Source organism: Narcine bancroftii, chromosome 9 (assembly GCF_036971445.1).
Source record: "Narcine bancroftii isolate sNarBan1 chromosome 9, sNarBan1.hap1, whole genome shotgun sequence".
Taxonomy (NCBI): domain Eukaryota; kingdom Metazoa; phylum Chordata; class Chondrichthyes; order Torpediniformes; family Narcinidae; genus Narcine; species Narcine bancroftii.
The window spans coordinates 89465419-89490816 of record NC_091477.1 but is presented as its reverse complement, the minus strand read 5'-3'; the positions used below and the strand labels follow the sequence as shown (position 1 = coordinate 89490816).

The 25398-nt window shown below is 39.5% G+C and overlaps 1 protein-coding gene across 10 annotated transcripts in view; it reads right to left on the bottom strand.

Annotated features, from left to right (window-relative positions):
- schip1 (schwannomin interacting protein 1) overlaps positions 1 to 25398 on the bottom strand; it is a 547841-nt gene that overhangs the window by 25966 nt on the left and 496477 nt on the right. For all 10 annotated transcript variants that reach the window (XM_069896763.1, XM_069896764.1, XM_069896765.1 and 7 more), the window contains 3 exons: positions 17043 to 17160; positions 9040 to 9237; positions 6157 to 6280 (listed from right to left, as the gene is read on the bottom strand). In XM_069896763.1, coding sequence (XP_069752864.1) covers positions 6157 to 6280; positions 9040 to 9237; positions 17043 to 17160 — 440 coding nt within the window. The remainder of the gene's footprint in view (positions 1 to 6156; positions 6281 to 9039; positions 9238 to 17042; positions 17161 to 25398) is intronic.

Here is a 25398-nt window from a genome sequence, read left to right as displayed (position 1 = left end):
GGTACACCACACCTACCAAAAAAGTGTCCATCATATGGTAAAACATGCCCATTGCTGTAGGAACCAAATGCAAAACAAAAAGAGCAAGGTTCATGCAGTAGATGAAAGGGAGATAGAGGAATCCTATGTAGATTTTGTGACTGAAAACAAGAAAGAAAATGGAGACTGGATGTTGAGATTAAAAGTGAATGACCTATACATTTCAATTAAATAAATGCACTAATAAATGTAATATCAGAGACTGATTTTAAGATTAGACCCAGACGTATGGAACAAAAGTGAGGGTGACAGGATATTCAGGTACCAATATACCAGTGCAAGAAGAATGCATGGTCAAAGTGAAACACAAGGGCAAAGAGCATATGCTAGCATTCCTCGTGGTGCCAAAGGATCTATATAGCCAAAGGCTATACTAGATTTAACAGCCTGTGAGAAACTGAACCTGGTAAAGAGTCCTCATTGTGGAAAGTGAAGGACAGACAGTCAAGTTGAAAGAGTGCAATGACCTATTTTAGGGTCTAGGGTGCCTTCCAGGAGAATACATCTATGCAGAAAAGTTCCATTTGCGCTTCAAAAGCAGTGTTGGGCAGGATGGAAAGCCTGAACATGGTTCAGAAGAGTGGGTGAGTTCACTCGTCATTGTGAACAAAGAGAATGGAAAGCTTAGAATTTACATAATAGACAATAGGTGCTAGAGTAGGCCAAATGGCCCGTCGAGCCAGCACCGCCATTTATCAGATCATGGCCGATCCAAGAGATTAAACAGAGAAATAAGGAGAGAACACTAAGCTTCTGACATGTGAAAAAAATCCTGTCAGTTTGCAAATGCAAATTTTTAAAATCAAGTTAGATGCATCATCAGGATTTTGGCAGTTAATATTGGATGAAATAATTCAATAGTCCATTTGGCAGATACAGATTCCTAAGGTTACTATTCAGAATTGCCTCAGCTCCTGATGTGTATCACAAAACTACTCATATGGTCTATGAGCACCTGGACAGAGTTGATACCTCAATGGATGACATCATAGTATGGGGAACCATGAGAATGGAGCATAATAACAGACTAAGAAAAGTGCTGGAAGCAACAACGAAAGCAAACCTGAATAGAGAGAAATGCCAGCTCGGGGTGACAGAACTAACATTTGTCGGAGATATTATTGGCAGTTAGGGCATCAGAGCAGATCCCAGAAAAGTGTCCGCCATTGGGAACATGCCAAGGACACAATGCAAAAAGGATGTATAGAAGTTGAATGGAATGGTCAATCAATGGGTAAATTCATATCCGACCTCTCAGAAAAGATGGCTCCATTAAGAAGACGAACAGAAAAGAACATTGAATGGGAGTGGGATCATGACCATGAAAAGTCATGGAGGGAACTAAAGAAACTGCTCACAGAGGAACCAGTGAGACCCATCAAGATAACATCAGACGCATCACATAGTGGGCTCGGTGCAGTTCTTCTGCAAAAAATACGATGACTGGCAGCCCACTGAGTATGCACCATGCTCAATGACAGACGCGAAGACGAGATACGCTCAAATTCAAAAGGAGCTACTCAGCATCACATACACCTGTGAAAGATTTCCTCATTTTGTGTCAGGGCAAGCAATCAGTGTAGAGACTGACCGTAAGCCCTTGATTGCATTGTTCCAAAAGCAATGTCCACTTAGAATACAAAGAATAATGATTAGGCTGCAATGTTGTACACTCCGAGTAAGCTCTTGTACACAGTAGATATGTTGTCTAGAGCTGTTGACATGAGAGAACCAGCAAACACCAAAATGGATGAAGATGTGAATGTCTTCATGAACATGATTACAAGTGTACTGCCCATATCAGATGCAAAAATGGAGCTCATACACTCAGACAAACAAAGATGAAACACTGAGAAAAAACATCTTGGATAGATGGTCCAATATGAAGCAGGACTGCTCATCTGGCATTTCAGAATACTGAACTGCAGGGCAGAACTATCAGTGGTTGAAGACATTATCTACAAAGGAAGCAAAATCCTTATCCCAAAGAGTCTGAGAAAAGAGATGCTAAAAAGGATCCATGGAGGACATCTCGGATCCGAAAAGTGTAAGAGCATGAGAGGTGATGTACTGGCCAAGAATCAAAGATTATGTAACAAATGAAGTGTCAAACTGTACAATATGTCAGAAATATCAAGCAAGTAATCCTGCAGAACCACTAAAGCCACATCTAGCACCATACAGCCCTTACCAGAAGGTAGGCACTGACCTATTTGAATATTAAGGGGAGGAATATCTTGTATTCACAGACTATTACTCCCTGTATCCAGAGATGTGTAACCTGAACACCATCACTGCAGATGCTGTAATAACAGGTATGAAAGCCATATTCTCCAGACATGGCATGGCAAGCGAGGTCTTCACAGACAATGGACTCCAGTTTGTCTAAGAGTGGGGACTTTTTACACACCACATCAAGACCTCATTTTCCACAGTCCAATGTCTCATTGAAAAATTGGTAAAAACTAATGAACCAGGCAAATGACAGTGAAACAGACGTCTACCAGAGCATGTTAGTAATCCGCACAACTATGCTCAAGTGTGGTATGTCACCAGTACAATTCTTTATGGGACATAGGCTAAGATCAAACCTAACCATTCAGGAGAACCTCCTAAAAACAAAAGAGGGGGAAAAAAATGAGGAAATTCAAAGAACAGCAGAAAGAAAGGCAAAAGTATTATTTTGACAGAGGAACAAAAAACTTACCGGAACTCCACACTGGTGACCAAGTAAGGCTAAAAGACAAAACAAACTTCTGGACTCAGAAGGGAACTGTCCTGAGTGAAGTCCAACCAAGATCATACACCATTCAAACAGATGAAGGCGCTGTTCTGAGAAGAAATCGTCGAGATCTTCAAATGGGACCAGCCATTTGAACATACTGTTAAACAACCTGAATACACAGCTGAGATTCAAGGAGATTGTCAAGACATGTGAATCCTCCTAAGACACTCATAGAGCAAATTTAAAGACTCCTGTTTGTGCTATCTTATTCGCTCTTCAAGTTTTAGTGCATGTAAATATGAACACACAAAACAAGTTTAAAAAATGTTAACAAAGTTGATAATAATGAAAATGTAAGTTCCTGGTGTTAAAGTTAAAATTTGAGAGTTATACAAAGAAAACATGTTAGTTAAAAGTAAGCTACTTTTGTTTTAAGAAAGGGAGATGTAATGACAGTGATAGCAATGCCTTAAGGATTTATAGCTCCTGTTTGATAAGACGGAGACAGCATGTTAGATCTGTAATGGAGGCTTGCAGCCTCATTGGCATTCCTCATGTGGTGTTTACGACAACTTTAAAGTAAAGTAATAGTCTGTGAATACAAGATATTCCTTCCCTTGATATTTGAATAGGTTAATGCCTACCTTCTGGTAAGGTCTGTATGGTGCTGGGTGTGGCTTTAGTGGTTCTGCAGGATTACTTGCTTGATATTTCTGACATATTGTACAGTTTGACACTTCATTTGTTACATAATTTTCGATTCTTGGCCAGTACATCACCTCTTATCACCTTTTCCTTCATTCATGTGTTGCCTAAGAACTCACACATACGAATACAAGATGAACCAATTTTTGTTACTCCAATATCTGTTCAGGAGCCTTTTGAATGCTCCGATCATATTTACTTTCACTGCTACTATGACCTGCATTCTAAATGCTAAACACACATTATGTAGCAAAATAAATCTTTGTAATTTTCTGTTTTGCTTTGCCCATGAATATCATTTGGTTCCAACCCCTTCGATCAATTACTTTTCATCTAACCGAGCTGTACTTTATTTTAAATGCCTCCCCTTACAAGAAAAATAACACCAGCCTCTCCATCCTATAAATAAAAAAGTGCATCGTCTCTTGAGAATCATTTTGATAAACCTCTTCAAAGACTTCACATCTTTCATAAGGCACGATGGCTATTACAGGACAGGTCATGTAACCCTATCGTTTACGTTTCCTATCCGCAGTCCTCTGATTTAAAAACATGTCACATTTCTTAGCATTAAATTTCACTTGCCACCTCTCTGCCCCTATTACTATTATTGTTTGAGATCACTAGGCCTCCATGTTTTGTGTCATCTCCAAAACTCATCTACTCTTCAGTCAAAAGGAAAAGAACCATAGATCAGCCATTCTCAACCGATTTTTAGCTATGGCCTGCTGAAGATGGCTCAATGTTTTTGGGACCCCCATCCCTGTGAGGTAGTCAAGTTTTGGTTCCTTCTGTACTTCTTTCTGACGGACTACATAAGAAAACAAGGCTTTTATTGAAATATGACCCCTGGGAGTGGGGTGTGTATAGGCTCTGTTGAGAATGGCTGTAGTAGCTTATTAAATAGCAGTGATATCAATCCAATGAAGTAAATACATCAACCTCCCTTCTCACTAATGGCTTATGTATGTCAATGCGCTGCTATGAATTATTCATGGAGCCCAATTACAATGAGGGTGTTAAAACTTCCTCACAATAAAAGGGATGATGTGATATAATCTGACAGATGAAAAATATGGACCGCATAAATAATGTACATGTACATTCCATAATAGAAACTTATGCAGCTATTTGCCCTCTGACTGGGTGTTTGCACATTAAAAATGCATTTGCCTCCAAGAGTATTACAAGTAGAAGAGTGATAATACAATGAGCATTAAGGAGACCTGGATTGTTTTAAATTTAGACATACAGCACAGTAAAAGGTCTTTCTGCACGAGCCCTGCCACCCAATTAACCCACGGCAGATAGAGAGAGAACGTACAAAGTCCTTACAGACAGCACCAAATTCAAACCTAGGTTGCTGACGCTATAACAGCGTTGCACTAACCGCTACTCTAAGAGTACTACAAATTAACATTTCTATTTTGTTACATTTTCCATGATCACAGTTCAACCTGCTAATCAGCATACTTGTGCACTCCCACTCCAAGGCTTTTCAAGCAATGAGCTGCCTTTTCTCTGCTGCAACATCCTGAAGGAAGTCACATGAGAGCAAAGCTAATAGACACCATCTGAATGTTTTGTTTCTCTGCACTGCTATTGCATTCCGTAGTGGAGGTGAAATCCAATAATTTTACTTTTTAAAAAACCCTCATGGAACAAAGATCGGTGTTGAAAATGAATGAAGTCACAAACTACTAATGAAATGACCTGAATGCAGATTAGAACATTTTTCTCTTGGTGTAAAACAAAATTAAAAAATATTGGAAAAACACAGGTAGAATTTGTGATCTGATCAACATAATCCAGCATCTGCACTTTAAAAATTTTTTTAAAGAGCAAAATAGAACATTGTTGATATTTATTACAATGCCCCATTTTAGAATTGTTCAAACTATAATAAGATGTACCATAAAGTGAAAATGGCATATATCTACAATTCCAAAAAATTGAACATTTCATTGAAATGTTAACTTTGGTTACAATGCTGTGGTCCTCAATTTCAACTTTGGAAATTATTGCATTAGCATGAATAGAATGCTCGTAAGCGCCAATACAATTAATCCTGCATTCTTTCCTATTTTTATCTCCAGCTGTTCAAATGCAGGGGGAAATCAGAAGCCATAAAAATAATGAGGCACACCACATTTCAGGCTTGAACAAACATATCAAATAGAAGCTCAACAGTTAATCACCTGGGCGAGATCAGAAAGGCCTGAAATCGTGTGTGTGCTTTCAACTGATTAGGAACTTTAACGTCAAATTTGGAGGAGAGGAGAAAATCCAGATTTGACCAAAGAAATGGAGCAGCTCCACAAGAAACCGCCAGGAAACTCAAAATTCTTGTGTAATGATGCTGGATTGCAGGAGTCCAAGCTCCTGAGAAGTGATTTACTGAATTCACTCTGACAATGGAATTCTCATTGAGATCAAGACTGGACTTCCAGTTTCTTTGAATTCCAATGTATGTAATTGTCATAAAATCCCTTACTCCTTTAAATAAATTAACACTGACCTCTTTGATCAGGTCTTTTTATCTCATTTGTCCAAACAAATTTTTGTGATATTTAGTTTGAGAATGTGCATACTGCAACTTGTTTTTCACTAGTAGCTAAAGTCTTGCCATATGTATAACATCTGTACATTCTTCAGTGGAAACCACATGGAGTAAATGAAATACTTACTCTCAATTTGGGAGTGTAAGTCATTGACTATAACTTGCAGCTGGCCAATCGTCATGTCACGCAAGTCTGTAGGTTTGAGACTCCGTTTCATCAAGCTTTCACTAATATGGGGCATGTGAGGCAACTGAGGAAAAATAAAATTACAATTTACTGAGCTACAGCAATCAGTAAAGAAATTCACAATTCAATTGGAAATAATGTTATGATGTCAAAGGATCTGAGGTGCTTGTTGGAAATGCACAGAAGGGAGGGAGGCGCGCAATTTTATAGCCTGCATCAAGTTACATGCTCCTACTCTTTATGATGTTGAGGGACAAATTCAAAAGTTGAGAATTATAACATTTCTAATCATTAGTGAACTTTTCCATCATTTATTACATTGATCATTTATTTACACATCTATAATACAGCAATGTAAGCAGGCCTTATGGCCCATGCTGACCAAAACAGCCCGCCCACATTCCTCTAAACCCATCCTATCCAGATATTTACCATTCCATATACTCACCTCTGTGTAAAGATTTTCCCCTCGGATTCCTGTAAAATCTCTTCCTCCCAAACACCTTAAACCCATGTCTTTCATTTACCAATTCCCCTACTGTGGGCAAAAAAACTCTGCACTAGTTCATCTATTATTCTCATTGTTTTGTACCTCTCTTCCTCCTGTGCCCTAACCTGCTCTCCTTTTTGCTCAGACCCCCGTGTCTTAGCGATATCCTTGTCAATCTTCCCTGTAGCCAGCTTTAGAACATCTTTCCTAATTCTAAATGGGACCTCAAAAATGTCTTTACAACTGCAACGTAACCTCTCAAATTCTATACTCATTACTCTGACTAATAAAGGCCAATGTGCTGAAAGCCTTTATGGTGTCATTCTACTTGTGACACCACTTTCAAGGGACTATGTACCTGTGCACATAGATCCCCCTGCTCAACAACACTCCCTAGATCCTACCCACATTAGACTTCCCAAATGAACACCTCACATTTCTCGGAATTAAATTCCATCAACCATTCCTCTGTCAACCTGTCCAATTGATCAAGATCCTTCTTCAATATTACACAACTGTCTTCACTATCTACAATACCAGATACTTTAGTGTCACCCTCAAACTTGCTAAACATGGCATGTATGTTTTCATCTAAATAATTGATATACATTTCAGCACCAAACCTTATGACACCACTAGTCACAGGCCTCCAGTCTGAAAAACAGCGTTCTACCATCACCCTCTTGCTTTCTACCACAAAACCAATTCTCTATCCATTCTGCTATCTCTCCTTGGATCCCAAGAGAGCTAACCTTGCTGAAATCCATATGTACAATGTCTCTGTCCTCATCTACCTTCTTGGTCACACCTTCAAAAGCCTCAATTAGATTTGTACATCACAATCTCCAAGTCACAAAACCAAGCTGACTATTCCTAATCAGTCCTTGTCCATCCAAGTGCATATACATCTTCTCCCTCAGAATACTCATCAATAACTTACCAACAACAGATGTTAGGCTCACTGGTCTGTAGTTCCCAGGCTTTTTCCTGCAGCTCTTTTTGAAGAGAGGAAACATTTGCCACCCTTCTGGCAGCTCACTTGTACTTAATATTGATTCATTAATCTCAGCCAGAGCACCTGTAATTTCCTCTCTAGCATCCCACAGTGTGCCTGATATATCTGATCAGGCCCAGGAGATTTGCCCACCTTCATACACATCAGGAATTGCACACTTCCTCAGCTGTAATACTAACTGACCTTAATTAACGGCCATAGTCTGCCCCAAGTTCACCTGTCCTCATGTCTTTCTCCACAGTAAAAACAGAGAATATTCACTGTGGGCTTTGTCCATCTCCTGTGTTTCTACACAAGATTTAACCATAATGATTCCAGCCTTACCTCTGACTATTGGTGTAATAGGCTCCTTATCCAATAATGAAGCACCCCCTCCTCTTTTACCCACACTATTGCCTTTCCTGAAGCAACTGTACACTGAAATGCTGTCTTGCTCCTCTTTTAACCAGGTTTCCAAAATAGCTACTACATCCCAGTCACATTTTTAATCCATGCTCCAAATTCATCTGCCTTACCTGACAAACCTTGAGCATTAAAATAGGCACAATTTAAATCAACAGTCCTTCCTTTCTCCTGCCTTCTAAACTTTCTCTCATCACCCTCCATACCAACCTCATATTTGCCTCTGACCTGCAAAGGATCCCACCCCCTGCCAATTTAGTTTAAACCCATCTGTGCAGCACAAGTAAACCTGCCTTCCAGGATGCTGGTCCCTCCCTGGTTCAAGTGCAAACCATCCCACATGATACAAAAACCTGAATCCCTGTTCCATTCACTAGCCCTTTAGCCACAAAGTCATCTGCATTCCAGATGATCCAAAGTGCATCCAACTACAACTTTAATTTCTTGACCTTGACTGTCAGGAGTTATAGCTGGGTACCACAGATGTAGTGAGCAGGGAGAGCACAAAGATCCTTGAAAAAGATACACCAGTACCTCTACTTTCTTGTAAGTCTGAAGACATTTGGCATGTCTTCAAATACCTGCTCAAACTTGATGTTGCCTCAAGAAGGAAGTCAACATCATAAAGAATTCCCATCAGCTTGGTAACAACCTCTTCTTGCTGCTACCTTCAGGAAGAAGGTACAGAAGCCTGAACACCAGCATCTCTAGATTCAGGAATAGTTTTCTTTTCCCTCTGAGTGGCTATCAGGCTGTTAAATCTCATCTTGTTACATTAATCACAGACACCACAAAAGCCTACACCATTATGACACTATTTTTTCCTTGCTCTACAGTAATTGTAAGTATTTATTATCTGCTCTTTTTAATTGAATGTACATGACAATAAACTTAGTATAAAAGAAAAATAACTTACCAGATCAGCCACTGGAGATTTCTTTCTATTCTGCTTCTCTACTTCAACTTGCATCTTAGCCATGGGCTTTGCCATAGCGAGAGCCATTTTAGCTTCAGCTTGCAACTTTTTCTGTCTTGTTAGAAAATCCATATCATCGAGTGATTCAGATTCTTCCTCAGTTGTGTCTCTGTCTGAGTATGAAGAGCTCTGCTTGCTCTGGGGAAAGAGATCACCTATTGTAATGATTTTCTAAATAGGTCAAAGCTAAGTTTTGCAAACTCACAAAACAAAGTTTTTAACCATATAACAGGTATGTGAAAAGCATCTTTCATTTATCAGAAAAGGGTAATCTTGTACCTGTAAGTACAATCCAGCTAAGACCATTTCCTCACCTTCTCCTAATTGTCATACAAATTGTTTCCTTTCAAGTCCTTATTCAGTTCCTTTTTGAATAGCAAGATTGAAGACATCTCCTCAACTCTTTCTGGCAGTGCATTCTTGATCCCAACTGGTCACTTCTATTTACTTGATCTTCAGCCTCCATCATTGCCACGTCACAGATTTCAGGATGCATCCCAGAAATGAAGGCACAGTGTAACCAGTTTTTAAGTATTTTTTATCTATATGAATACATAGTATTGCACAAGTCCTGACCTCCTCTTTGCTGTACACTGTTTTGCAGGGATCTTAGTTGAAGGCTCATTCTTCTGCAGGTGCTCCCACAGCAGTGTTCACATGGCTTTGGTGAGGCTTCAGCCAACAAGACAATGAGTGTCTGTGAGTGTTGGTGTTGGGTGGGCTGTGGCAATGAGGTGAAGGAACATGATCTGCACTCTGGCCGGCACAGTGAGTATGACATGGGTCCTTTAAACTCCCTCACCTTCTCATGGAAGCTACTGTTTCTCCCCAGATCAGATATTTCTCTGTGGTAAACAAGTTCAAAGACTAGCAATCTCAATTGAACTATGAGAGCCAGTTACTGTCACAGATCCATACAGCCAAAGGTGTTGTGAAGTTTTTGAAGTAGTGGGGAACATTTGTCTGTGCTCGTTCCAACCCTACAACCAAGAACACTGCATAAAATCAGCTCAATGTGGAGTGGTCTTGAGGGGAGAAGGGCAGCTCTGTCCTTGTCAATTCTGTGCCCCATTTCTATGCTGACAGGCCTGTCCATGGTTTCATGCACTGCCAAACTGAGGCCACTCATAAATTGGAGGAGTGACACCTAATATTCCGTTTGGGTGCTCTCCAACTGAATGACATTATCATAGTCTTTGGTTTCTGCTGGACAACTCCCTATTCTCCCCTCACCCTCTCTCCTTCCCTCACACAGCTATCTTTTCCTTCCCTTTTCTCTTGTGCCCTCCCTCCCTTATGCACCCATTACCCTGTGGGCCTGTGCTCTTCTGCCTGCCTCTCCACCCCACCATTTTGTTCAGGTGCATTTTGCTCAAACCTTGATGAAAGGCTCAAGCCTGAAATGTTGGTCATGTATCTTTGCTATATAAAGTACTCTTTTTGACCTGTCAAGTTTCACCAGGATTGGGTTTTTACTTCAATTACTGCATCTGCAGACTTTCATGCTTTACTCCCTTCTAAATCATGTCTGTTTCAAGAACAAGCTCATCTCTCTTTTATCCACTTAACCAAAGACTTCATTCCTGGATACAGTGTTACAAATGTCTTCTGGATCCTCTTGGAGGAATCTATGTTTTATTGTCTTAATAAATGGTAATTTCAAGTACTGTACTCCTGAATCTGTTTCAGTACCTTTTAGAATGATGTCCTGTAATTTATAGTTCCTCTCCCTGTTCTTCTAATACTTGTAAAATTACATCCAGAAAAATCCTATGATCCTCCATTCCACGTATATCTCCATAACCTTGAAGTCTGTTACAATTCTTTTCTTTCAGGACGTGTAACTTAATTATTTTGTTGGAAATAATTACAGTAAGCCTGGTGAATACTTCAGCGACTGCATTTTCTGTTGCTTTCATTAGTTAGATGAACTTCAAGGCCAATCTAAGGATAGTTTGATGCAATTACATAGGAACTGAAACAATTTTTGATACCCAATGTGGAATTTGTTCTTGATTTTTGGAAGCAAATTATTTTTTACATGAATCCAGAATTTGCTATAATTTTGAATTGAAAATCTGAATAGAAAGAAAAAAAATCAAACAATGTAATGCAAATACAGGTGGATCATTTTTCTCTGAAAAATTTGCTATTATATCTTTGGAGAGAAACAGAGGGTTAACCATAACATTGTTGAATAAGAGCTGATTCATCATTACGTTCATCGATTTTGGGTGATGATTCTGTATGCCCACTAAAAACCCTTTTGCTTTTTGCCTTCATCCCATATGTGAATCAGTGCAGTGATTAAATAAGTACAAAAGGGATTGTTAGACCATTTGAAACTCTCAGCCTTATCAGCCATTTAATTAAATCATGGCTGGGCTCATTTCAGCTCATTCCCTATCACTCTCCTATGGAGCAAAAATTTGTCTCGCCCTTGATGACTTAACCATCACACTTTTTGGGGTAGAGTTTTCTAGTGAAAATGAAAATTTCAAACAAGTACGCACATGCAGGAAATCTGAAATAAAACAGAAAAGCTGGAAGCACCCAGCAGGGCAGGCAGGCAGCATCGATGCAATGAGGAATCAAAATAATGCTTTAGCCTAATGACGTGTTTCTCTTTACACAGATGCTGCGTGAATCACTATGCACTTACAGTACTATCTTATTTTCATTTTATTTTCAGGAATATAAAAGATATCTAGCCATGGGAAGAAATTACTGTGTTAAATGAGTAACCCACTATTCTTGAACTATGCTTCTCAGTTCTAGATTTCCTCAGAAGTGGAAACATCCTCTCACCATCTACCTTTTGTGCCTTTGTGTAAAATACAATAATATGGCAGTGCGATGTATTAAAAGGGTCAGGATACAGAAAATGAAGAGAGAATCTACATGGAATGTTGCTGTCAGAAATCAGTAGTAATCATCAAGGAACCGCTCAACCAGGACATGCTCTGTTCTCGCTGCTGCCATCAGACAAGAAATGTAGGTGCCACAGGACTCATACTACCAGGTTCAGAAACAGTTGCTCCCCCTCCTCCATCAGACTCCTAAAAACAATCTCAGACTCATTTAAGGACTCTTTCTTTTCACATTATTTATTACTGGATTTTTAATGTTAGTGCAGTTTATTTACATTTCTTTCATTTGTATATGTATCTTTTCTTAAATACAGTTTTTTGTACTATTGATAAGTAGAAATTCTGCCTGGCCTGCAGGAAAAAGAATCTCAGGGTTGCATGCCATGATTGCACTCTGACAAGAAATCTGAACTTCAAACTTTATAAGCTCAAGAAGAATCCTAAACTCCTCCATCTTCATTGGATAATTCCAATATCCTAAGAATCAAGTTAGTGAATCTCTATTTCTGGTACTGACTCAGGATGAAACCTCACCAACACCTTTTCAATTTTAGCAAGACTTTGGACTATAAAAATTGGCTATTCAGCCCACTGAGTCTGCTCCACCATTCAATCTTGAGCTGATCCATTCTCCCCAGCTTTCTTCCCATAACCTTTGATGTCCTGGCTCATCAATAACCTATCAATCTCTGCCTTAAATACACACAATGACAACTTCCATAACCACCTGTGGGAACAACTTCCATAGATTCACTACCCCTGGCTAGAGAAATTCCTTTGCATCTCTGTTCTGAGTGGATGCTATTCAATCCTGAAGTTGTACCCTCTTGTCCTAAACTCTCCAACCATGGGAAACACCTTTCTACATTTATTCCGTCTATGCCTTTCAACATTTGAAATGTTTCAATGAGGTCCCTCCCCCCACTCATTCTCCTAAATTCCAATAAGAACAGGCCAAAAGCTGCCAAACATTCTACATGTTAACCCTTTCATTCCCAGAATCATTCTTGTGAACCTTCTATAAACCTGCTCTAACATCAGTGCATCCTTTCTTAAAGGATGAGCCCAAAACCTACTCACAATACTTCAAGTGAGGTCTCACCAGTGTATCAACATCATATTCCTGTTCTTATATTCAATTCCTCTTGAAATGAATGTTAGCATTGCATTTTCATTCTTAGAACCATAGAACATTACAGCACCGAAATAGGCCCCTTCAGCTCTTCTAGTTTGTGCTGAACCATTTTTTTCCCTAGTTCCACTGACCGGCTCCCAGTCCATAGCCCTCTATACCACTCCCATCACCTGGTCAAATTCTTCTTAAATGCTAAAATTTAGCTGACAATCACCACTTCAGCTGGCAACTCGTTCCATGCTCCCACTACTCTCTTTGTGAAGAAGTTCCCCCTCATGCCACCCTTAAACATTTCCCCTTTCATTCTCAACCCATGTCCTCTGGTTTGTATCTCTCCTACCCTCAGTGGCAAAACCTATCTACATTCACTTTGTCTATCCCCCTCATAATTTTAAATACAGCTACCAAATCTACCCCCATTCTTCTACGCTCCAGGGAATAAAGTCCTAACATGTTTAACCTTTCCCTTTAACTCAGTTTCTGAAGTCCGTGCAACATCCAAGTAGATCTTATTTGCATCCTTTCTATCATATTGATATCTTTCCTGCATTAAGGCGACCAAAACTGGACACTATACTCCAAATTTGTTCTCACCAATGTCTTATACAACTTTACCATGACATCCCAACTCCTAATCACAATACTTCGATTTAATGAAGACTAATATGCCAAAGGCTCTTTTTGCCACCCTATCCATCTGTGACACCACTTTCGGAGAATTATGTATCTGAAATCCCAAATCTCTCTGTTCTATCACACTCCTCAGTGCCCTACCATTTACTATGCAAGCCCTTTCTTGGTTTGTCCTTCCAAAATACAACAACTCGCACTTTTCTGCATTAAATTCCATCTGCCATTTTCAGTCCATTTTTCTAGCTGACCCATATCCTTCTGCAAACTGAAAACTTTCTTTGTTGTCTTACAATACCTCCAATCCTAGTGTCATCTGCAAACTTGCTGATCCAATTTACCACACATCATCTAGATCATTGATCTACAGACAAACAACAATGGTCCCAGCATTGATCCCTGAGGCACACCTCTAAGTCACAGGCCTCCAGTATGAGAAGCAATCAAGAACCACTACTCTCTCCCATCCAGGCATTGTCAAATCCAGTTTACTACTTCACCATGAATACCTAGTGTGTGAACCTTCATGACTAACCTCCCACTTTGACCTTGTCAAAGGCCTTACTAAAGTCCATATACACAACATCCTCAGCCTTTCCTTCATCAGCATTCCGGGTAACCTCCTTGAAAAACTCTACAAGATTGGTTAAACATGACCTACCACGCGCAAAGCCATGTTGACTATCCCTAATCAGTCCCTGGCTATCCAAATACTTGAATATCTGATCTTTTAGAACACCTTCCAATAATTTACAAGCCTATAATTTCAGCATCCTTTTGTAAACAATGGAACAATGTAAGCTACCCTCCAATCCTCCAGTACCATACCCATGGCTAAGGACATTTTACATATTTCTACCAGAGCCCCTGCAATTTCTACACTTGTCTCCCTCAACAACTGAGCGAATATCTTGACATGGCCTGGGGATTTATCTATCCTTAGTTTCTATAAACCAGCAACCACATTTCTTTAATCTGTATTGCTTGTTTTCCTTTTTTCCCACAACTCTGTGACAGTTTCCTGAATGAATACTGATAATAAAAAAAATCAAGATCTCCCCCATCTCTTGGCTCCATACAAAGCCGACCACTCTGATCTTCAAGGGGACCAATTTTGTCCCTTTCTATCATTTTGCTTTTAATATATCTGTAAAAACCCTAGGATTTTCCTTCACATTGTCTGCCAAAGCAACCTTTCTTCTAGCCTCCTGATTTCTTTCTTGAGGTTTTTCATGCATTTTGTATACTCCTCAAGTTCCTCATTTGCTCCATTTTGCCTATACCTCTCTCTTCTTCCAAACCAATTTGCCAATATCCCCATAAACCAAGGTTCCCTATGCTTACTAACCTTGCCTTTAATCCTGACAGGAACATATAAACTCTGTACTCTCAAAATTTTACCTCTGAATGTCCTTCACTTATCTTGCACATCCTTTCCATTACTTATCCAAATTCCATGCATTCTAGATCATTTCTCATTTCCTAAAAATTGGTATTTCTCCAATTTAGAATCTCATCCCAAGGCCCAGGCCTATCCTTCTCCATAATGAACTTTAAACTAATGGTATTATGATCACTGGACCCAAAATATTCGCCTACACATACCTCTGTCACCTTGTCCTGTCTCGTTCCCTAATAGGACATTGAGTTTTGCACTCCCTTGAGTTGGTACCTCTTTATATTAATTTAGAAAACTTTCCTGAACAGATTTGACAAACTCCAAGCCATCCAGCCTTTTTATAGTATGGAGGTCCTGGTCAATAAATGGAAAATTAAAACCTATCACAACCTTGTGTTTCCTGCAGCTGTCTGCTATCTCTCTAGAGATTTGCTTTTCCAATTCTCGCTGACTATTGGGCAGTCAATAATATAACCCCAAGAGTGTGGTTATACCTTTCCTGTTCCTCATCTCTACCCATATACAGCAACCTTAGTTGATGAGGCCTCTAGTCTGTCGTGTCTGATCACAGCTGTGATATTTTCTCTGACGAGCAATGCTAAACTTCCCTCCCATTCTATTGCTTCTAAATCAACAGAAACTCGGAATATGGAGTTGCCAGTTCTGCCCCTCCTGCAACCACGTTTCGCTAATGGTCACAATGTCATAATTCCACATACCTAGCCATGTCTAAGTTCATCTGCCTTTTCTACAATTCTTCTTGCATTGAAATAGATGCATCACATACAACCCATTGGTTTCTAACGGTGCACGCATCTTTTCCCTCCTCCACTCCTCTCTCTGCTTTGGCACATTGGTTCCCATCCCCTTGCAAATCTAGTTTAAACCCACTAGAATAGCACTAGCACACCTTCCTGCAAGGATATTGGTCCCAGTTCAGATGCAAATCGACCTGTCGGAACAGGTCCCACTTTTCCTGGAAGAGGGCCCAATGATCCAGAAACCAGAAGGCCTTCCTCCTGCACAATGTCTTTAGCCACATGTTAAGCTGCACTATCCTCCTATTTCTCACCTCACTAGCACATGTCATGGGTAGCAATCCTGAGATCACAATCCTGGAGGTCCTGTCCTTCAACCTAGTGCCCAACTACCTGAACTCTCCTTGCAGGATATCTTCACCCTTCCTACCCAGGCCACTGGTCCCCATATGGATCACAACATCTGGCTGCTCACCCTCCCTCCTGAGGATGCTGTGAACTCTATCTGAGACCCAGGCTCCTGAGAAGCAACATACCATTTGGGATACCCAATCTCTTCCAAATGATCTGGAGTTCATCTAATTCCAATTCCTTAATTTGGCTCGTCAAGAGCTGTAGATGGATGCACTTCACAGATGAAGTCATCAGTGATACTGCTGTCTTCCCTGATGACCCACATTCTGCAAGAAGTGAATTCCACTGCCTTGGCTGTCATTTCCACTGTTTATGACTTGAGGAAAACAATGATATCTAAAACCTGCCCTGACCTGTGTCTACCTGTTGAATCCTTTCTGTTCCTCAGAGAGGGAGGAATTCTTCACAGATTATACCTGTAAGTTTACCTTCAGGGTATCCTGTACACTACTTCCAGTTCCTTTGCATCTAGGAATTTTCTCCCCATGTAGAAAATAGTCTGTTATTTTTTTCTACCAATGTGCATGACCACATGCTTTCCAACACTGTATTGAAATTGTCACTTCTCTGCCCATTCTGTAGCCTCCCTATTTCCTGAACACTACTTCGTATCATCCACAAATCTGGCCATCAGCCATTCATTCCATAATCTATACCATTGACATACAACATAAAAAGAAGCAACCCTAACATGGAGCTTTGTGGAACACCAGTAGGATTCAAATAATAAAACTTACGATTGGAGACAAGGGGGTGTCCAGGCTGGTTTCTGTCTTGCTGTCATCTGCATCACTATCCTTGTCACTTCCGTTGTCATTAACAAAACAGATCTGCAGATTCATGCCACTCTGAAGACTGCAACACAAGTTTGGTGCAATTCAGAAAAAAATAATACAAGTTAGCAACAGAAAAAGAGCAAGTTTCAAGCAGGCAATGTTCAAATACAGAAGATGATGGATGTACTCAACTGAACAAGCAAGATTTTATGAAGAGAGAAACAGATAAATAGTTCAAGCTGATAAAGTTGAGTATAACATTTATCCGAATTCAAGCAAATCACAGAAAATAAATAAGTAAAAAATAACAGAAGTTTAAAATACCTTGCTGTTAGTTCCACCAATCATGTAATCTCAAGCGACTGGAAAATTAATTTATCATCTACCAATCCTAATTGTTGCTGGATACCAGGGGTTTTACTGTATTTAACTTACAACTGTCAAACGCTTGCTTCCACGTAGCAGCAGGCACTTGCTCCCTCAAACATGTTCTGTCATTTAACACGGCCAATGGCTGATTTGATTATGACCCTGACTTTGCAGACCTGTACCCCAGTAATTTCTACCCTTTCTATATTATGAATTTACCTCTGCCTGAAAAGTATTCCAAAGCTCTGCTTCCACTAGCTTTTATTTGGAAGAGAGTTTCAAAGACTCAACCAATTGAGAGAAAACCCTTCACTTCAAACCCCCCCCCCCACCCACCCCCGTCTCCAGGATCATCCAAGCCTTTACTTACCAAGTTTCCTCTCACTCTTCATAACTTCAGCCTTTCCAACAATTAATCTTCAGATCAACTAATATTTTTTGAGTAAGCTTACTGTGGGCTATTTCATAAACATTAAAATAGAACATTACAGCACAGTACAGGCCCTTCATCCCATAATATTGTGCCAGCCAACTGAAACTACTCAACAAACTAAACCATCATACCTCATGCCCAAACCCTCCATTTTTCCAGCATCCATGTGCCTGTCTAAGAATCTTTTAAAAGTCCCTATTGTACCAGCCTCCACCATCACCCCTGTCAATGTATTCCAGGCACCAGTCATTAATAAATTTAGCCTTGAGCTTCTTCAACCAATGAAATAAATTGAACAAAGATGGGGTCCTAGTGCCACTCCCTGAACTGCTCATTACTTCTCAGTAATTAAAATACACCTTTATGCCTGCTCTCTCTTTTCTGTTAGCCAGCCGATATATCCATGCCAATATGTTACTATGTGAGTTTTTGTTTCCAGAATATCCTTTGATGTTGGCAGCTTGCCAAGTGAATAAATACATCAATTGCTTCCCCTTTATGAACAGCACATGGTACTTCAAAGAACTCTAATAAACTGATCAAGCATGGATTTCCCTTCCATAAAATCAAATTTATTTATTTGATACCTGTATTTTTTTCTAATTGTCCTGCTATAATCTCCATAATAGCCTCTAACTGTAGTTTCCTACTTCCTGTTACATTTGACAAACTAATAGAACCTTCTATTGAACTATGAAGAGTTTGTCAAGAGAATTACAATATCAAAAGCAGCAACACAGTACAAACATTTTCCTCACGATCTTAAGATATTTTGATCTAAAGTCTTACCTTTGATTTGTAAATAATAATATTGAGGTAGAGGAGATAAAATTAAACTTCAATTGGGGAGCAAAACAAACAGTAGTGAATGAGGTTCTATTACGTTGCCTACCTGTTTGTGAAAATAGGGCTGTGCCCTTTACACAATTGAAATTTGAAAAGTTTGTACTTAAAGGAGGAATTAATAGAATTATTTTTTAATGTAGGACTAACAAAAAGGCAGGTTTGCTTTGATCTGCTGATAGTTGTTCACTGATTGATGTTAGACACTTTGGAAACTAAAACAAAATAAATTAAGTAAACAAGGTAATCATTATACACACATCATTAATTGCTTGTGTACTCTTCAAGCAAAACCATTGGAGGATATTATTTTTTTCTGTTAATTTTAACCAATTTCATAATAATTATCACAATGCAATACTCATGTTCAAAAATCTATCAACAGATCAGTGGCCATTGAATACAAACATTTTGATAACTCGTTATATTATATCAAGAAGTTATATTATATCAAGAAGATAACCCATACTCAACATGGAGACATTGGGAATAGTGTGGTTATTTCTTTAGAATATTACCTTTTGCAAATCTTCCATTCTGAAATTTATTAAAACAAAATTTGCCCTCATTGTAAACACATTGATAAAGTACAAATTTATAGTTGGAAATGTCCGACAAGAATTTAATTTAAAAAAAAACTTCAGGTGACAAATTTCTTTCCAAGCCAGACATAATTTTTGAACATTAATCTTATTTTAAACATTTGAAGAATTTTGAATATCTGAATATTTCAAGAAAGAATGTACAAAACTAATCGTCATGTTATTATTTAGTTTTGAGCTGAAAACTACTACCTCTTCATTTCTTGAGTAACCAGAGCTACTTTCTCTGATTTCAGGACAGCATGTGAAGTGGTGCATAAAAATAGAAAGGATGCAGTCACAAAGACACCAGTGGGGAAAGAGTCAACACCTTTTCATTTTTCTCCTTAAACAACAAAGGGCTAACTAACTTAATGTTGCAACTATTGAAATTGAGCAGTAAATAGCATCTTTATATATACATCAACAAATCAGCTTAGGTGTACGAAAGAAATAGGTTTGCCATTCCCAATCTTTTGGCATTGATAACAGTTTGGACTTTAATGACCTGAAGGCACCATTCTACAATTCTCAACACTCTAAACCTCAAAATCTTAAGTAGTTTTCCTTCACTCCAGTCCCAACCTTTCTTAAAATAACCTTTCCAACACACAACGGTCTGTGACTGGTTTTTCTCTGCCTGCAGCTTTGTGGAAGCCGATGCTACTATAGACAAAGCTTTGGGTCCTGTTTGTGTTAGAATTTTGATACCACAGGATCCCCACACAAAAGTGGCCTGCCACCACTTTATTCTGCAACAAAGGTCGAGGCTTAACACTGAGATCAGGTGGTTTTACTTTTGCTCCATCAACCATTTTGAGTGAACTAACTTTTACACTGAATACTTATATTTCTTATGTTGTATTGTGGATAGGCTTTTTCAATTAAGAGTGGGGGATATTCAAACCAGAGGCCATGGTTTGAGATTGCAGAGGGAAAATTATAAGGGGAACATGAGGGGAAATTTCTTCACGCAAAGGGTGGTTGGGATGTGGAATAAGCTTCCGGCAGAGGTGGTTGAAGCAAGGACGTTATTTACATTTAAGGAAAGACTGGATAATTACATGGAGGGGAGAGGATTGGAGGGGTATGGACCAGGTGCTGGTCAGTGGGACTAGGAGGGACAAATTGGCCTGTTCTGTGCTGTATATGGTTATATGGTATTAACATGTCTTTTTGTTAAATCCTAACATGTCTTTTAACTAATGTTTTTAGAAGTTAAGGTTGGTGTTTCTTAGACATCTAAATATTTGAGCTAGTTGCACAGTGCCAACAATTCTCAATCCTGTACTATTTGTAATGATACTATTTTAATTCCATGAACCTGAGCCTCACCAAAAAAAATTCATTTTCTAAATGCATCAGCATGGTTTAGGAGGCTGAGCCTTAAAAGTAAAATTGACACAACAGCTGACAAAAATGAGATGCAAATTTATGTAGCCTGATTTGTGTGAAGGATGACAAGTCCTCCAAATTGCCTACCTCCTATTCTCTGGAATATTGTCTAATGTGCAAAGCAAAATTTTTAATTAAAAGGAGAACAAGCAAAATAATAAAATGAATGTAATTTCCTGAATGTTCTAAAATGCATCACAAATAATCATTGCTGTAATAGCACCATCTGGGCAAATACATCAGTCAGCAACTAAATACAAGACTAAGAGTTTTTGTGGCTAGGTGCTGGATCAGTGTTGTCCAGTGTGGCACCAAGCTGTTAAGTGAAGAGGATGGAATTTAAAAAATTATAATTAAATATTAACAACACAGATGAGACCTGGGCTTCATATTTAATTTCTTGGGTGTCATCACAGGCAGCAATACTGCATTAAAGAGTCACCAGGAATGACAGACCATAACACATTACAGCATAGTTGGGCAGCACAGTTAGTGTGGCGGTTAGCGCAACCCTGTTACAGCGCCACCGATCAGGGCAGGGGTTCAAATCCCACAGTGTTTGTAAGGAGTCTTTTTTCTGTGTGGGTTTCCATGGGGGCTCTTGTTTCCTCCCACCTTTCAGAATGTATCAAGGGTTGTAGGTTAATTGGGTGGCATGGGCTTGCTGGCCAAAATGGCCTGTTACCATGCTGTATGTCTAAATTTAAAATAAAAAATAAATAATACAGACCCTCAGCCCACAAAGTTGTGCTGATCTAATGAAACCTGCTCTACAACTCATGACACTCCACCACCGCCCCAAACAATGCGTCCTAGGCATCCACCACTGACTGTGTAAAAACCAATGTACCTTTGACATCTCTCCTAAACTCTCCTCTTGAAACAAATGTCCTATGGAATTTGCTGTTGTTGCTGTTGGAAAAAGATACTTCCTGTCCACCTCATCAATGCCCCTCAATAATCTTAAACACCCCTATTAAGTCACTTCTCACTCCGCATTGCGTCAAAGAGACTGAGCTCTGTCAACCTTGCTTCATGAGCCACTTTCTCCAATTGAGCCAACATGCCGGTAAATCTCCTCTGCACCCTCTCTAAATCTTCTACATTATTCACAAAATTAGGTGACCAGAACTGAAAGCAATATTTCAAGTGTGGTCTAACCAGTTTTATAGAACTGTATTGTTAACTCTCGGTTCTTGAGCTCAACACCCTGTCTAATGTCATCAACACACCATACACCTTCTTTACCACCTCATCAACCTTCATGGCAACTTTGAGGGATCTAAGGACTTGGACCCCAAGATCTTTCTGTTCCTCTATACTGTTAACATGCACTCCACTTCCAAGTTCGACATTCCAAAGTGAATCACTTCACACTTATCTAGATTAAACTGTATCTTTTACTTCCTGCCCAATTCTTCATCCTGTCTGTATCCTGTTGTCAACCTTCTGCACTATCCACAGCATTTCCAAAATTTGTGTCATCTACAAACTTACTGACCTATCCCTCTACTTCTTTGGCCAAGCCATTTATAAAAATCAAAATGAGCAGGGGTTCCAGAAAAGATCCCTGTGGAATACCACTCATCACTGGCCTTCACACAGAATTCATTCAATGAACTATCACCCTCTGCCAAGCAAGGCAATTTCAAATCCAAGCAGACAAGGTTCCATGGACCCCATGCTCCGTGACTTTCTCAATGAGCTTACCATGGGCACCTTGTCAAATGTGTTATTAAAATTCATGTACATATTACCACCTTATCTTCATCAATAACTCAATTAGGGTTAAGAGGCCATACTGACTAACTGTGAGTAAACTATGCTTATCTTAAAGCTCGTACTCCTGTCCCCAAGAATCTTCTCCAATAGTTTGCCCACTGGTCTATAATTCCCAGGATTTTCTCCCTCTTATCTTAATTAAACAAAAGGACTACATTTTCCATTCTCCAATCCTCTGCGACCTCTGCTGTGGCAAGGGAGAACAAAAGGATCATTGCCAGTGCTTGAGCAATCACTTCCAAAACTTCCCGGAATAACCTGGATATAGTGCATCAGGTCCCGGGACTTAGCTCTCCGAATATTTTTCTTTCTTAACCTCGTTCTGCTCCAGTACATTAACCTGTTCAACACTGACCTCACATTCAAAGTCCCTCTCACCTGTGAACACCTAAGCAAAGTTTTCATTTAGAACCACCTCTGCTTCCAGGCAGATTCTTCCCTTTATCCTTAATTGGTCCTACCCTCACTGTCGTCATTTCTTTTTGTTCTTCTCATACGTGTAGAATGCCTTAAGGTTTTCCTTAATCCTACTTGTTAAGGACTTTTCATGCCCCCTTCTCGCTCTACTCAGGGATTTTTAGTATCATATAATTCTCATGAGCCTTTCCTGACTTTTGCCTGACATATGCTTTCTTCTTCCTCTTGACTTCCTGTCTCACTTCTCTTTTCAACTATGAATCTTTTACCCTACTATCTTTTCCTGTATTAGTGGGTCAAACTTATCCCGAAGCCCGCACAAGTGGTCCCTAAACATTCTCCACATTTTTTCTGTGCATTTCCCTGAGAACATCTGTTCCCAAGCTCCTGCCTAATCCCATCATAAATAGCTCTTCCCCAATTAAACACTTGCACATTTTGTCTACACCTATTGTCTTCCATAGCTATGCTCAGGGAGCAAAGTCTCCAAAATGCTCACCCAGCAAGAGGTCTGTCACCCAACCAGGTTCATTACCTGATACTAGATCCCGTATGGATTCCCCTCCAGTTAGTTTGTCCACAAATGGTATCAGGAATGCTTCTTGAACACATCTGACAAATTCTGCCCTATCTGAACCTTTTGCATGAAGGAGGTACCAGTCAATAGTAGGGAAATTAAAGTCTGCCATAACAATAACTCTGTCATTTTTGCACCTTTCCAAAATCTGTTAACTTACCTGCTAGTCAGTATCCCGGTGGCCATTTGGAGTCTTAGAATACTTCCAATAGAGTGATTACTTCCTTCCTGCTTCTGACTTCCACCCACACTGACTCAGTAGATGATTCCCCCCCCAAACAACATCCTCAATTTTTACAGCTGTGATAGTATCCCTGATCAGCATAGCCACCCTTCTTTTCCCTCCCTATCTCTTTTGAAACATCTAAACTCCAGAACATACCCTAGTTAATTCTGTCCTCGCATCAGCTAAGTCTCTGTCATAACCACATAATAATTCCATGACCTGATCCATCCTCTAAGTTCATCCCCCTTGCTTTTAATGCTTCTCACATTAACGTAAACATATTTCAACCTATCCAACTGATTGCATTTATACTCCATCTACTGCCACATCCTTCCTCACAGTCTCACTACACATGTCTCCCTTTTCACCAAATGCTCCATCATCTAACTGAAGACTCCGGTTCCCACTCCCCTGCCTAGCTAGTTTAAACCTTCCTCCATAATTCTAGCAAATCTGCTACATTTATTGTAAACACACAGTGACTATCTCAGTAAGGACTGCAAAAAATTCACTACATCACCCATCACTCACGAACCAAACATTCTTGCTTGGAACAATGAAAAGGACATGTGAAAAACAGTCGCCATTTGCCATTTCTCTGAATATTCCAAAGAGCTAATGTGTTTTCATTATTCTTGTTACTCGCACAATGCAGTAATGCAAAGCTGACAGATTTAACTCTTGTATGTAGATTGACACAAATGTCCAATCTACATACACGTTCCGCGAGAATAATCATGCATTTAATACACAAATAAAGTTGCTACTGTGTCAATCATCTCTCATTTTGAATTACAAGCTTATCATTACATGAACAAATGTTTCGCATTCAATATTAAACTGTGTGCTTGTACTCCTATCAGATATCATGGCAGAAAATGTCAAATAAGAATTGTTGGCAGGCTCACTATTGATAACTGTAGTAGGTAATTAAAAGATCTAAATGCTAATATGGGTGTGCCCACTATAGGAAAGAACAGAAAGTGAATTCTCTAAATTCAGATAACCCGCAGCATGCTGAGTACCCTTCATGTATAAAAGACTGCAATAAATATCTGCAGGATATCTGGATCATTTCAGAACAGATGATGAATTCCACCAGGACTGCAAAACAATTTGGGTGCAGTATCAAAGAGAAAGTAGCCAGAGATGGTGGACAGGGGATGGAAGGAAGAAGGAAGCGATTGCTTTTTGGCCTGACAAAGAAGAATGACATTCAATATTTCACCAAATCTCATTCACTCAACAAGAGTACAAAGATAGGATTCAAAGGATTGCAGTAAACAGGCATGTGAGGTTTAGAAAAAAATGAAAAGAACCAAGTGCTTGCATGAGGCGTACAGCAGGGGTGAAGGTGCCGCAGCGCCCCTTGCCGGGGGGGGGGGGGGGGCGGGTGATTGGGGGGCAGCATCCCCCTTTTGGAAAATTTTTGAAAATTTACCTATAATACCAGTAAAATTGGACATTACAAAATAATGTGACCATGTCACTGTGTACTAATAACATTATTATTTTTATTGACTTTGAATATGTTTATCTTTATAGTGATTTGTCAATTTATTCTTTTCCTTCTCCATGCCTTTCTGTTACCTTCATGGTGTGTTCGCTGTTTTATTCCACCTTGTTCCCGGTTACAATAAACACTTTGCTGCTTTACTCCACCTTGTTCTTGGCTTCCAAAAAAAAAATTGGCC